The following is a 13,905-nucleotide window of genomic DNA, read 5'->3' as shown; positions in this document are numbered from 1 at the left end:
AGCTCTAGCTCAAGCTCCATTAAAACATTTAATGTGCAACAGTCCGAGCAAACTTTTGCGTTTACTTCTGCGTTTGCCATATTTCCATTATACCCAAAATAACCTTTCGGATGTGGCACATCGCGTGTCATGTGTCAAATGAGGCAAACGCTGGCGTGGTTTTGTAACAGCCACAGCTACAGCGAATATAATGCAATCTGACACAGTTTCCCATTGAGACTTCCTCAGTTCCGACTTCGACTCCGACTTCGACTTCGACTCTGGGGGTCTATTATGCCAAAGTTATGGCAACATCATGTCTTATTTTTTAAGGTTTTTTTGCATGAAAATTACATGAAAAGTTTGCAAAATGTTTTCCCTTTCCTTTCGCCCTTTGTTTTCTATCAAAAGGTGTCGAAGTGCCATGCAAAGAAGAGTGAAAGGTCGATAAAGAAAGAGTAGAGAGCGAAAGTGATGGGAGGAGCAACACCATTTCTGCTGATAGAAGTAGACGGAAGGGAAAGGCGGCGGCCCCATTGTAACACTGACTCACATTTGTGTATTTCGGCATTGACTTGCAGACACAAAGTGGCAGTGTAGCCGTGGCAACGGCAGTGCCCCCAGTGTTTGGCACTTACCTACCGTGCAATTATCGATTCCCGAAACAAGAATGCGGGTCCCCGGTTCTTGGTCAGGGTCGGGCGGAGTGGAATGCCAAGGGCCGGAATGAAGGTGGTAAGCATTGACACGCTGCAACCAATGCCACCTAATGACGTCAAACGGTACAGAGAGGCAGAGAGAGAGAGAGAGAGAGAGGGAGGGAGAGATGTGCCAAGTGCCAAGTGCTGAGGCGATTTCTCGTCTCGGTCCTAACTTATCTCTGGGATCTCTCTGTCTCTCGGTCTTAAGTGTTAAGTGTCCGCCACATCGTGTTGGGGTTAAGGAAATGTGTCAACTGGTTCTGGGCCGAAGAGATCTGCCAGAGAGATTGCTTGATTGATCGGTAGCCTGATATGTGAGGGACTGTAAATGGGTTCACTCTGGTGGGGGCCTATGAATCATTGGATATGGAAAATACACATCCCATGCCGCATTTCCAGCAACTTTCCTTCGTTCTTGCATCTGCCGTCCCCGCCTCGTAGGAAAAGTACTAGTCTTAGGCTCTATTCTAACCGGGTTTTCCATTTGAAAGCCGACCTCTAGGTTTCTGCTGCACATTCCATTCGGACTCGATTCCCATTATACACAAGTGTTTTATTATACGAGTACATATTACTTTTTGCGTTTGTGGGGCCCTCGAGTCCCCCCTCCCGCCTCTGGGGCATTGATAAGATAACGAGCAAATTTCCTCTCTTATTGTGTTTTTGTGCTCGTAAATAAATACTCGTATGCAATAAGTATTCTATTTATTTCCGTTCATTAACGTGGCTTCATTTAATAGAGTTCCCTCTTTGTTCGGCTGATAGGCTGAAAGGGGAGTGGGGAGTACAGATACGAGTTCCTGAGATTCCCAGATATACGAGATAGTGGATATCCCAAGCAAAAGCAAAGGCAAAAGCAAAAGTGCTCCAATTCAGGTGGACAGTTCTGTGACTTTTCAGAGACCTTGACGTCAGACGTCAGACGTCGGGCAGATTTCGGATTTGATATAGTAACCCAAAAGATACATATGTACATATATGTATGTGGTATATGTTCGTCTTCCTCTTGAACCTTTCCCACAATCTCTTCCATGCTTTGTATATTTCTCTCGAATTTGTTTTTGTTTGCGTTTTCGTTCTGTTGCCTCTGTTTTTGTATACTTGAACTTTTTATTTCATTCGAAGCTCGGAAGCTCTAGGAAGATGAATAAAGAGTCAACAACGCTCTTCAAAATAATACATTTAACACATTTTGGCCCAAAACAAATACAAACACAAGGCAGATATTTAGAACGTTTAAATGAAACTAAAACGCAATTCTGTTTGTGCCGGGTACACATGAGAGTGTGAACGGGTTCGAGCGGGTTTTGTGCGATTGAGAGTACATTGTATCTATGCGGAGACGGAATCTTCCGGCTGCTGATGAGCACATGAGATCATGGCATATTCTGCTCGGGGTTGGGTCCACAGAGGTACTTGGAGAGCGGAGGAGGTGACCTCACTCTTGCATGTGGACGGTGGAGTAAACTGGGAGTAAATCCCTTGATTGTCTCCCTCCCACTGGCACTTGCTGTGACATGTGACCTCTGGAGCCCACAGAGAGACCGCAGATAGAGAGAGAGAGAGAGAGAGAGAAATACTCTCACGCGTGCCCCTAATTAATGGCCACAAATTCTGACTGCGACTCCAGCATTTATGAGTGATGAAGTCCCAGCATTTGCCGTCTGAATTTTAATGACCCGCCCACACTAATTAACCCAACGCCCACTATGCACGATCGTCTCGAGCATAGATCAGCATTCGGCAAGCCTTATAAGGCAGAAACAGATACACAGAGACCTAGAGACTCTTGGCTTCGCCTCTGATTTTGGTTAGAGCCAGCTCTTGAGTCATCGAATCATTCGAATTGTCACTCTCGGATGGTGTCAGAGTCTGTGAGAGACACTCAAGAGGTGCGATCAGAGAAGAGGAGGAGTTCATCGATCGGTGGTTCTATTGAGCAATCCATTAATCACTCTCCACTTCACGGTCGCAGACAAACGAGCGGCCTCTCGATATGGCCCGCTCTTCAAATGGTGTCAAATGTGCTACGAGATCTCTGTGGCTGCCTTGCCGCACGCGCCGCCGACCCAGGGACCCAAGTCCCAGAGGAAAGTGCACCTTTTCCTTGCTCTTCTTTAGCTCTGCACGCGCCTTGTAATTATCTGGCCAAAAAACGTTCCGTTTTCCCGTATTCCACATTGTCTGCTCAAAAGCGAAAAACTTGGGACGACAACATGTAATTAATGAAGTTTTATGATCGCTCTCGCGGTACTTAAAACAGGCACTCGTTCGAGTATCATAGTGTCTCTCTTTTATGATGTCTTTATCAAAGATGGTAATATCATATTATTAATGGTTGGAACATGGGGCATGGGTGCAGGGGTTCTCCTTGGTAAGAGCCCAGTCATGGTTTGAGGCAGATGGAATATTTTTTTACATTTTATTAAGAAAATTACAAAGAAAAGAAGCTGTCTCCTAAACTTCTTGTATCCGAAACCTATCCCAATTCCACAACTAATTTCCCGGCATTGCCTGGGAAAATACTCTTAGGAGGTACCCCCACAGGTGCTTTCGAGCATAACACGAAATCCCACCCAATCCGAAACGAAACTTAAGAAACGTTTTCCCAGCCGAAAGTCCGAAGAAACCTGTCGAATAATTTCGAATTTATTTCGACACTTTTCTCCCCGAACGAAAACAATTTGCGTTTTTTCAATTAAATCATTTGAAGACGACTCCCCAGCTCTCCCCCTCCCTCAACCTGTCAAACGGCAAGGGAAAATGGGAAATATGTAAATGCATTTTAAGTGTAATGAGAAAATAGCTTGGAAAATATGCAAATTAGATGACAAACGACACGTCTCGAGCGCCGCTTCCGCCCCTTTGGACTCACGCAGTGGTTGGACACTTGTTGGGAAAACAGAAGGCAGAAAGCAGAAATATATCCATCCGTTGTCTATAAACCGAAAAACATATCCACCACCGAAGCGCGGGCGCGTCTTCCCTCCATCGAGTGGTGGAGTTTTCTCCCCAAATAAGTGCCAGCGGGGAAGAGAGGGAGACAAAGAGAGAGAGAGAGAGAGAGGCAAAGGTTTATTGGTCAAACTCCGTTCAGAATGCAAAGTGTATCTAAATGAATTTCGAGTAGCCATCCGTTGACCATACACATAGGTGGGATACCGATTGGACTGTGGCTTTGTTTTGGGTTCCGATCGCATCCGTTCGGTTCGGTTGGGTTCCCGCTGGAGGGCCCAGGGCCCTTTGTCTAGTAATATCCCAAAAGCGCAGCTCCGTCCCATTATTTTTCATAGTTTTTACCGTATATGGCAACGCACACACACACACACACACACACAAAAGCGGAAGTTCTTATTTAGGTTTTCACTGCCCTGCCCCTTCTGTGCCCACCGCTTCCAATCTATGCTTTAATGCCCATTGAAATTCAAATGCGGACACCGTTGACACCGCCAAATTGTTGATGGAGCATGGGGCATGGGGCTCGGCTCTCCCTTCTACGACACAGCAGTAATAGTAATCAAAATACGAAAATAATAATGAAATTCCAACATAATTTTTACAATGGCAATTCCAAGGTTTGCGCCCCATCCCCCCTTTGGGGGAGCTTCCAATCCGTATTCCCTTCGAGTGTCCGCTGATTTGCTTTCCTCCTTCTGCCAAAAGTTCAATCACACTCAAGTGGTTCTCCTCTCGAGGGGAGGGGGAGGACTTTACATCGAGCATCGAACATCGAACATCGAATGAGTCTTACAACATAACCGGTTCACGGCTGTGTTGTTGTTTTTTGTGTATTTCTCTCATCTCATTCGCATTTCGGTTTCTTTGTGGGCTGTTATGATCTGCTGTGTGTGTGTGTGTGTGTGTGTCTGATATCTACACTGTCCTACAGGATGCTGCGGGCCTCTTGTCTCAAGATTACCATCACAAGAGCCATAAAGCAGAGTCTGTGGTACGAAGGGATAAATAATCATTAGAGTAACTGAACAACAAGATATCCGTTTGATGCCAGAGATAAAGGAGTGGAAGCTATTATTCTGTGGAGACACATTCCGTGTTTACTGTATCCCTGCGGTGAAGCAATACCTGTAACATTATGCTTATAATCCGAGCAAAGATCCGAAGAGCTTCCTCGGCCCAAACCCTGCTGTGGGGTGTAATTCAATAGCCCCTTCTGGGGAGCCGTGCATTGGCGGATGACTGATAGCAGCAGTATGACTTACTTGCCAGTTAGCGGCTCTGTAATCCGTTCCGTGTGTGCCAACAGCAGCACACGGAGCTAATGGCCGAAGGAGTCATTGAACCGCAGACACAGACCCACAGACAGTGGGGCAAGGAGACTCGGAGACTGACTGGGCGACGGGCGACTGGGCGAATGGGCTACTGGGAGGCCAACACCTACGGACGAGACGAAAACTTTGATTGCTAGCAAATGCTCTGGAAAAGAATGCAACAAATGCCATTTCGCACTCGTGCGAACGCACACGACGACCGACGACCGACGCCTGTTTCTGTGACACTCGTCGCACCCATACACCCATACACCCATACACCCGGGTGCTAGTATTGTACGTATGTATGTACGTTTGCCCATAAATAAGATTGTAATGGATGAGGCCTCCGAGAACAATGGGCATCATAATCATTTTTGCTCTGGAAAAAAAAGAAAAGATGTAAACGAGGAGCTGGTCCCCGTTCCCGTCCCCGTCCCCGTCGCCGGACAAAGGCAGATGAGATGAGATTTCTAGGTACTGACCGGCAGTGCAACTACTGCTAAGGAGGCTGCCACTGCCACACCAGAGACACCAGGATGCACGGAACGTGAGAGTGGCAGAATGAGCGAAAGTAAAAGTAAGCAATTTAATAATTTGTTGCGCTTGACCGATCCGACTGGGAAAGCGGAAAAGAAAGGAAAAAGTCAGCTGGTCAGTTTGGATCGTGGATCATGGATCATGGATCATGGAACGTGTAACACTGTGGAAGAACCATCTGCGCTTCTTCGTCGTCGTCGTCTCCTTCGGTGAGGTCTCTAATGAGGCGCCGGACCGTTCGAAATCGATTTAATTGAAGCTAAATTTATGAGGCACAAATGAGCCAACGGAAATCTTCGGACAATTTATGGAAGTTTTTCCCAAATTGTAATGTTTTTGCAAGTCCCCCCGCCCTAACCGCAGATAGGAAAGAAAAGGGAGAAAGGAAACCTCAGGAGCAGACAGGACATACCCCGGAATGCGAACAATCAAATGCTCGTCACCGACAATCTCACCGCATAAATATTAAACACAAATACGAATTGAATTTGTGTCTATTTGATTTTATGACCAGCCATCGACCCAACAGCAGCCAGCAGCCAGCAGCCAGCAGCCAGGAGCAGCAGCTGACAAAAAAGAGTAGGAATCCCAGGAAAAAGGCCATTTCCCAATGCACTTTCTTTCTCTCGTGGCGGCTTTCTTCCCCGGATTTTGGTCTTCCATTGTCTCGCGACTGACACTTCATAAATATGTCATATTTAATAGAGTACGAGTGCGATTGCGCTCCCGAAGGATGGAAGGAGCAAGCGACCAACCAACCACCGGGGGATGTCCTGCTCCTGCTCCTGCTCCTGCGCCTGCATCTCCTCGGCTCTCACTTGCCTTCTCCATTGTCGACTTTTGATTGACTCGAAAGGATCCTTCCAGCCGGGTGTCTTTTTTTGCGCTTTTTTTTAATGAAAAAAAAAAAACCTTCATTGGGATGCAGGAAATTTTGAGGGAAAAATGGAAAAACTATTGCATTTTTTGTGTGTAATTGTAAGATGATCTTTGCGCAGAGTCATGTCATAAATTTGACATTTAATCGCCCAAGTCAGAAATCTGAATTCTGAACTGAACGGAAGATCCCCAGGGATGGATGGATGGATAATTCATTTTGCTCGGATATAGAGTTATTGAGTGAGGTTAAAGAAAGACTCACACAATTCAAATGAATAGGCGACGATTTTGATTAGATTTCGTTCGATTAGATTGTGTTCTTGGGATCTTCCACCCACCGAGCACCCACCACTCCATCCACCCGTCCATTTGGAAAATCCATTTACTTGAATGACTTCTGAATGCACTTTGCTAATTGCTCGAATACCTAAACCCATGCCGTGGAATGGAAATTGACTTTACTCTTGACTCTCGGGGCGATAAGGGCCTCCACCCTAGATGGGGTATGGATGTGGGGTTTCACCTGGAGAAAGATAAGGAATTATAGCTGAAAGCAGACCGATTTGTTTCTCTATTTACTTTTGTGGCTTTTACTGCCGCGTGTTTTGCAACGTTACGTTTTCCTGTGCGCCGCCCTCTGGGTGCCCTGGCGCATGATAAATGGGTTTCGACACACAACTCACACAAACTCAATTTGGCTCCAAAACTGATAAAAGACACACAAAATAAAGCGAACAAAGAAATTGTCTATGCAGATACTCGTATTTGGAGTGGATTTCAGAACAAGTTTGTGGCTGAACAAAAAATGGAGACGACATTGAAGATCTGTCGTGCGAAGATGCTTTATTACCTGAGGACAAGAATCTTCGAGCCAATGACAGAGCATCCTTAAGGGTCGGGTTTTAACCCCTTGAATTGCTCGGGGCGTGGCCTCTCGAGTGCCTGCGTGCTCTCCATCCTCCAACCTCCATCCTCTTCGTGTGGATTGACCTTCAACTGTGTGTTGTTTGGACGGACAGCAAATTGATTCAATTTTGCCATCATCCGACCGCCTCTGGATCCAATTTATCAAATTCCAACACAACATGTGTCTTCTTCTGTAGATGATCTTCTTGATCGCCCCGAGTCCGAGTCCGGGTCCGCATCTGAAGAGATCTTCCCTCCTACTGCCCATTCCCCATGTATGATTGGTCGTTCCCATCTGGCTATTTGTTTGTTTGCTCGCTTGCTAATGATGCGTGAATTTCTGTGTCAATTCCTACTGTTCTGTTGGATTTTTGGCCGATGAAGTCATGTGGATTCCTCAGGAATGGAATCTTCATCCGAAGCACCGCCTGCACGTGACACACGAGTCGGATCTATCTGTCAGAAGCAGGTATTCCGTTAGGTAGGAGCACACTCGTACGTAACCGAGACACACCCATCCCTCCCTCCATCTCTCTCGCGTTGCGTGACGCTGATGATGCCCCAGCCCCAGCCCCAGCGCCAGCTCGGGACCTTGAAGTGTCGCAATCATTCGTGCAGAACTTTTCTATCTACGAGCATGTATCCGGGGCTCTCTTTCGGGGCATCGGTGGACGGGACAGCAGTTGGAGGAGCGGGCCCCTCGGTGCTGCGACGTACAGCTTATTGTTTTGCGTTGTAATTAATGGCTAAACGGAACTGTATAGGAAGAGGTTTGAGATGAGCTTTAACAGATACACTTCGTACCTCCGAAGTATCTTTACAACTCTGCAAGTCGTCTAGCAGCAGCGTTTGGCCTCTCGAAAATCTTTCACCTTATTTATTTTCTATTTTAGGCACCTTTTCCTGTCTGCGCAAATCCTCCTGATTCTCATTCTTACTCCTCTTCCCATTCCCATTCCCATCCGCATCCTCTCTTTCGCCTACTCCTCGTGTAATCTTGTTTGTGCGATCGCCCTTTTTCGCTTCGTATTATTTGTGGGCTTTGCTAATTTTCTTTGCCTTTGTTGCGACGATGAAGAAGAAGACGGGGAGGAGGAGGAGGAAAAGGCCTTCTCTCTCTCCCTCTCTCACTGTCTGTCTGTCGTTTTTGCTTGCAACTTTGCCACCAGTCTCTGTGATCTTCTTTCACCGATCTCTGGACAAACACACATGGCAGGCGAAACAAAGAGAAAGTAAATCAGATTTTGGAGCAGCTGTGCCGTCGTCCTACATAGGACACGAGCATAGGAACGAAAGGAGGAATGGAGGAAGAAGAAAGGTACGTGGAGGGAATAGAACGCCAACACAACGTGGCTCATGGTTGAAGACGGGCCTGATTTATGGCCAGATCCTTGCCTCTCTCGTTCGCCTGAACTCTCGGACTCTCGGACACCCTGTCGACACAGCCAGCCTCTTCCTACCTAAATATTTTCGTGGGTTTCCGTGGGCCAATGCAAATATTATGCCACTCATGCGATGATTTATGCCGCAGATCTTTCTTTCTCCAAGAAGGAATGAATTCGATTTCGGGCTATTCATAATCCCATGAAAGGCGAGGCAAATGGAATAATATTCCATTATTTTGGTTATGGCTTATTAAAATCACATTATTTGACCATTTTCAGGGATACCGAAAGTATCAAAACATACGTGGATGCCACACGGATGGCCGTACCATCAGAGAATGGATCATTTGTGGGATCTAATTAGCGTAAATTGCGGCTCGGGGTCTTCCGTAATCTGAACTCAGGGTTAGTCTCTTTTGCAGCCTGTTCATTGTAGAACCAGAGACTATCCAGGGGCCTACCTTTCCAAATATCTGTCTCTCTTTCTTTTTATTCGAAAACATTTCGTTGCTTTTCGGGTGGAGGAGTCGTAAAGGTTGAAGCGATGACAGTTATAAACGCTTCTTGTTGTGGCTTCCGTAGTAACTAAACGGCCATCAACATTTTATGGCAATCCTTGGCGCCTGGTCCTTCTCAAATAGGACGTACGAAGTGCATGTGTATATGGTAGATAATAGATGGTAGATGGTAGATGGATGGCACGCTTCAAGGTGATAAAACTCAGGCTGGTTCTGGCTATGGCTCTGGCTCTGCTTCGGTTTGCTCCGGTTACAGCTGCTGTCAGTCGTCATAAAACTAAGCTATCTATATCTCGAAGTTCGGGGGGTCGCAGGGTCAGCTGGTTGCTAAGGAAACGTGTTTCCAAAGAAGGTAATGGCAAGGGGGAGGGAATGGGAAGTGAAATATTCATATTGTTCGCTAATTAAAATGCTTAACCCACATCAAGAGCTGTAAATCCAGGACACGGGACGGCATGGCATGGAATGGGATGGGCTGCCCTTCTTATCGCCCCTCAATGGTTAAAGGAGTATAAATACAAACAATCAGCAAAAAACAATCCGAACACAAACCCCTTCCTCGAACAACAACAAACACGGACACTTTCTCCCTAGGTGCATCGGGAGATGGGAGATCCAGAGCCAGGACCAAGATGTGCTCAAGAAATGGAATATTCGGAAATCGAATGGAAAATGGCTCTCGGGCCGGTCCCAGCTAGTTTGCATACGTAATTATGTTGGGAATTTTGACAACGGAGGCGACATTTGACATGTGTTTGAGTTACGATCCCGGAGAGATAAAGACAGAGATGCCCCCTCCCCCCTCCCGGTTACAGCGGGACTGAAAGGGGTTGTGCTGCGTGTGTGACGCGTCCCGGGGCTGCGACTGGACTGGCGGTTTGAACTTCACGCATAAGCCGATCGCTATCCCGATCCCATCAGACGTTTGACATCATTAGTCAAACTTAAAGATGCATTTGTATCTTGTGTCTTGTAACTTTAAGCGCTTTAGGCTAATGGCGAGCCATTAATTAGCCCGGATATTGCTCCGATTGCTCCGGGCACCGATCCACACAATTTGTTACACAATTCGAGCATCGAGCAGCCAGAACGAGGAACCAGTTAGCCAGCCATTCAGCCATTCAGCCATTTTCTGATCTGAAATCTGAAATCTGAAATCCATTCCCACTTACCCCCCTTCTGCCGCCTCTTCTCAGGGGGCATGCAAATTGCAAAACCGCGCTAATTTTTTCCCTGTGTCCCTGTGTCCCTGTGTCCCTGTATCCCTGCGTCCCTGTGTCCTTGCGCCTCCCTGCATATCATTTTCAATCTCATTCAACAATTGAATTGTGCTCTTTTTCTCGGATTTATTTCGGTGTTTCGGTATTTCCAGTATTATATAAATACATATAACAAAGGCATATTTATTTCGTTTTAATTTGTAATTTTGCGCTCTGGTCAGTGAGGTCCAGAGGTAAGAGTGCAAACCAGTTGAACTTGTATTTTCAGTGACTGTCTGTCGTCCTGTCCTCCCATCGCCTTAGTCGATTAACAAGCGGCCTGGAAACAAGTTCCGGCCGTGACAACCCCTTGAGACACGCTGACAAGACACGTATCCATGTCCATGTCTATGGCCATGTCGCTGTCGATGTCCATCTTCTCAGCTCAGTGTTTACTTAAGCAACTCTTAACAACTCATAATAGAGCAATTTTCACATATGCCTGCCTGCCTGCCTCCCTGCCTCCCTGCCAGAGTAGTGCCTGCAGTAAATCATCGCCGGCAAGGCAACAACTACTCAAATGGTCAACTGGTCAGAGACATTGTCACTCCTTCTACCCTTGAAAGGATCCTGCCCCTTTTGAAATTGATCGCAGGCACTTGGAAATCTAATGGCTCGGGCTGGGTGGTTCTTGGTGGCTTGGGAAGATTTATTTTGGCACTTGATGGTGTTTTCATTTCGGGGCTTAACAGATAGTTGCACTCGGGCGTGAAGTGCAGCGCAAATTGTAGGGGCTTTCCACACGGACACGGCACACACAAACGGCAGCTTTTCCTTGTGCCCGGGCTAGGGCGGAGAGCTTTCAAAGCTCACAAATACTAGTGCACAAGCACTGCTGGACTGGCCTGCAAAGCAGCTGTTTCCCTTGCTCTGATCACATGGACATCGAGTTCTTCTCTTAAGGTGCCAGCAACAGCTCTAACCTTGAAACCCAGCGAGCACACAGCTGACACAGTGACTGTTGACTGTGGCCTGAAAGATCTTAAGTCTGATTGAGTGACTGACTGGGGCTGGGGCTCGGGCCCTGGCTCGGGTTCGGGCTGGGACTTGACAATGAGCTAATTTAAATCAGAAAAGTGTTCGAGCAAACTGACAATTTAAAAGTTTGCACACGTCGAGGGACCGCCAGACAGACAATTGCCGAAAATTGAAAGGAAGCTCCGTGGCTCAGCATAGCACAGCACAGCACCCATTTATTCCGCATTTATGTTGTCAATCAAGCGGCACTGGAATGGAACCGAAGGATGATGTACGAGTAGGTACCAGTGCTCTGGGAGGGACTCGGCATTTGCATACGGAGGAAGGGCTAATGATGGGAGGATGGGATGGGCATCGATTGCCTGAGAGAGCAGGGAACTTTGGGCCAGGCGACATGTAGGTCAAAAGGATGTTTTCGGGAGAGCTGAGTAAACGGGTTCCCCGGGATCTGCTGTTCCCTGAGAGCGCTAATTACGCGCCGCTAACTTGTTTTTCTGAAACTCAAACTAATGATGATTTGATTGTTCTTCCCGTTGCAGATTCGTTTGTGAACAGCCAGGAATGGACGATCTCCAGGTCGGTGCCCGATCTGAGGCTGGGAATCGTCGGCTCCCTGAACTCTGGGAAGTCGGCGCTGGTCCATCGCTACCTCACCGGCTCCTACATGCAGGAGGAATCGCCCGAGGGCGGTCGCTTCAAGAAGGAGGTCTTCATCGACGGCCAGAGCTACTTGCTGCTCATACGCGACGAGGGTGGAGCTCCAGAAATGCAGGTGAGTCTCGCACGCGTATTCGGGGTTGTGTTCTCTCTGGAGGGGGGCTCTCACTGTTTTTCCATCAAATATTCAGGGGACATGATGTATTGCCTGCGCGCCAAGGGGGAAGCGGTTCCCGGGGGTAGCACTTTGCTGGCAAGAAAGTTTTTCCGGCTGCAGACAAATACATTTTCCCTTATCATCTTGTAAATATTTGAATTGAGGTCAGCGTGGGACCAACGGGGGAACCTTCTGGGGCCTGTCTGGGGTTGTTATTCGATTGGTGGCAGTTTGCGTGGGACTGGGATGGAGCAAGGTTCTTATTTATAAATATAATTTGATTGAATTGCGTTCCTTTCTTGAACTTTTTGTTTCAATTCCACAGTTTTCTCTGGCAATTATCCAAGTTTTCTCCGCCCCTCCACTCCACTCGCAGAGTACTTTTCTGCAGTTCACTTCATTCGCTGGCTACAAAGTTTGCCTTTACAGAATGTGGGCTATGAGTCACTCTCTCAAGCGAACTTCGACCTTTGGCAGCAGTCAGGCCACAGTGGGAGCCAAAACTTTGTCGCAACGTTGATAAGCGTTTTTTGTCCTGACACCATTTCCTCCCAGAGCTGCTGCTGCTGCTGCTGCTGTTGATGCTGACCATTATGACAGGTCGGAACGTGATGTGCAACTTCATCATCGGTTGGCAGAGCGCCAATAGCCGCCCGAAAGATGCCTCTGCTTGCCATGGCCTGGACAAAGGTTAAAGGTTGCGCAGTGTGTGGCACACAATGCCGAGCACTCGGCTGATTGCCAACCCCCGGGCTTACCTTGGAACCAGCCAACCCCTCCGTTGCATTCGACAATCAAAGTTTCTGTTGCCTCGAACCCGATGCAATTGAATCGGTCTTTTGTCAATACTCGCACGGTGGAGGGATCGTCGACGAGGTTGGAGGCTGGAGGCTGGGAAGCTGGCATAATTAAAGGCAACTTAACCACGGGCTATTTACGGTTATGTACACTTCGACGGGGGCCTTGACTCATTGATTCCCTCGGGGCCGGGCCTCAAGGAGCTTTTGTCGTGCGGCACTCGGCTTTGATATGCTCTGCTCTCCGAGAGTGCGCATATTGTGTGCAAGGATTCGCGATTCGCGATTCGCGACTCTCGATTCTCCATTCGCAAATTTACATTTTTGCAATTGCAATTTCTGATCCCCGCCTCTGGTGCTCTCCCTACCCCCTGGGCGACATCCTGCGCCTGCGGCTTAAAGGGTGAAAGTGAGGATTATAAATTTTAAGCTGCTTTCGCTTTTCTGCCAGTCTGTTTCTCTTTTTATATTTTATTTGCGGTTCTATTTACACCCAGGGGGTGGGGATAGGGGGTTGCTTATAAAAAATGTGCCAGACACGCGACCCATGAAATCCCAATAATATCCCTATAATCCTTGCTCTATCCCTGCCGTGCCTCTCCCTCTCTCTGCCTCTATTTTACTGTCTGCTATCTCCCGTTGTTAGAGATTTTTATTCAAATTGCGAATTTGGCATTTCCTTTTTTATTCTGTTTAATTAGAAGTTTTTGCAAGTCAAGCAGATGATTGACCTAAATTATCGTTGATGGATTTGGACAACAAAGGATTTGGGCTTTACGGATCGGAGGGGAGCCGAACCGTTTCGGGGGGAAGGGTTTCAGAGTCATCGATGCTAGACGGTCTGATACAGTCTGATACTTCGATACAGTTTGAGAGTTGCG

At 47.3% G+C, this 13,905-nt stretch overlaps 1 protein-coding gene across 2 annotated transcripts in view; it reads left to right on the top strand.

The window, feature by feature from the left end:
• LOC108162626 (centaurin-gamma-1A) overlaps positions 1 to 13,905 on the top strand; it is a 61,949-nt gene that overhangs the window by 41,506 nt on the left and 6,538 nt on the right. For both annotated transcript variants that reach the window (XM_017297449.2, XM_033392542.1), the window contains exon 2: positions 11,953 to 12,185. In XM_017297449.2, the coding sequence (XP_017152938.2) occupies positions 11,953 to 12,185 (233 nt within the window). The remainder of the gene's footprint in view (positions 1 to 11,952; positions 12,186 to 13,905) is intronic.

The sequence above is a fragment of the Drosophila miranda genome, chromosome 4 (genome assembly GCF_003369915.1).
Source record: "Drosophila miranda strain MSH22 chromosome 4, D.miranda_PacBio2.1, whole genome shotgun sequence".
NCBI classification, from domain to species: domain Eukaryota; kingdom Metazoa; phylum Arthropoda; class Insecta; order Diptera; family Drosophilidae; genus Drosophila; species Drosophila miranda.
The sequence above is the reverse complement of the archived record's forward strand: the minus strand, read 5'-3'. Positions and strand labels throughout refer to the sequence as shown.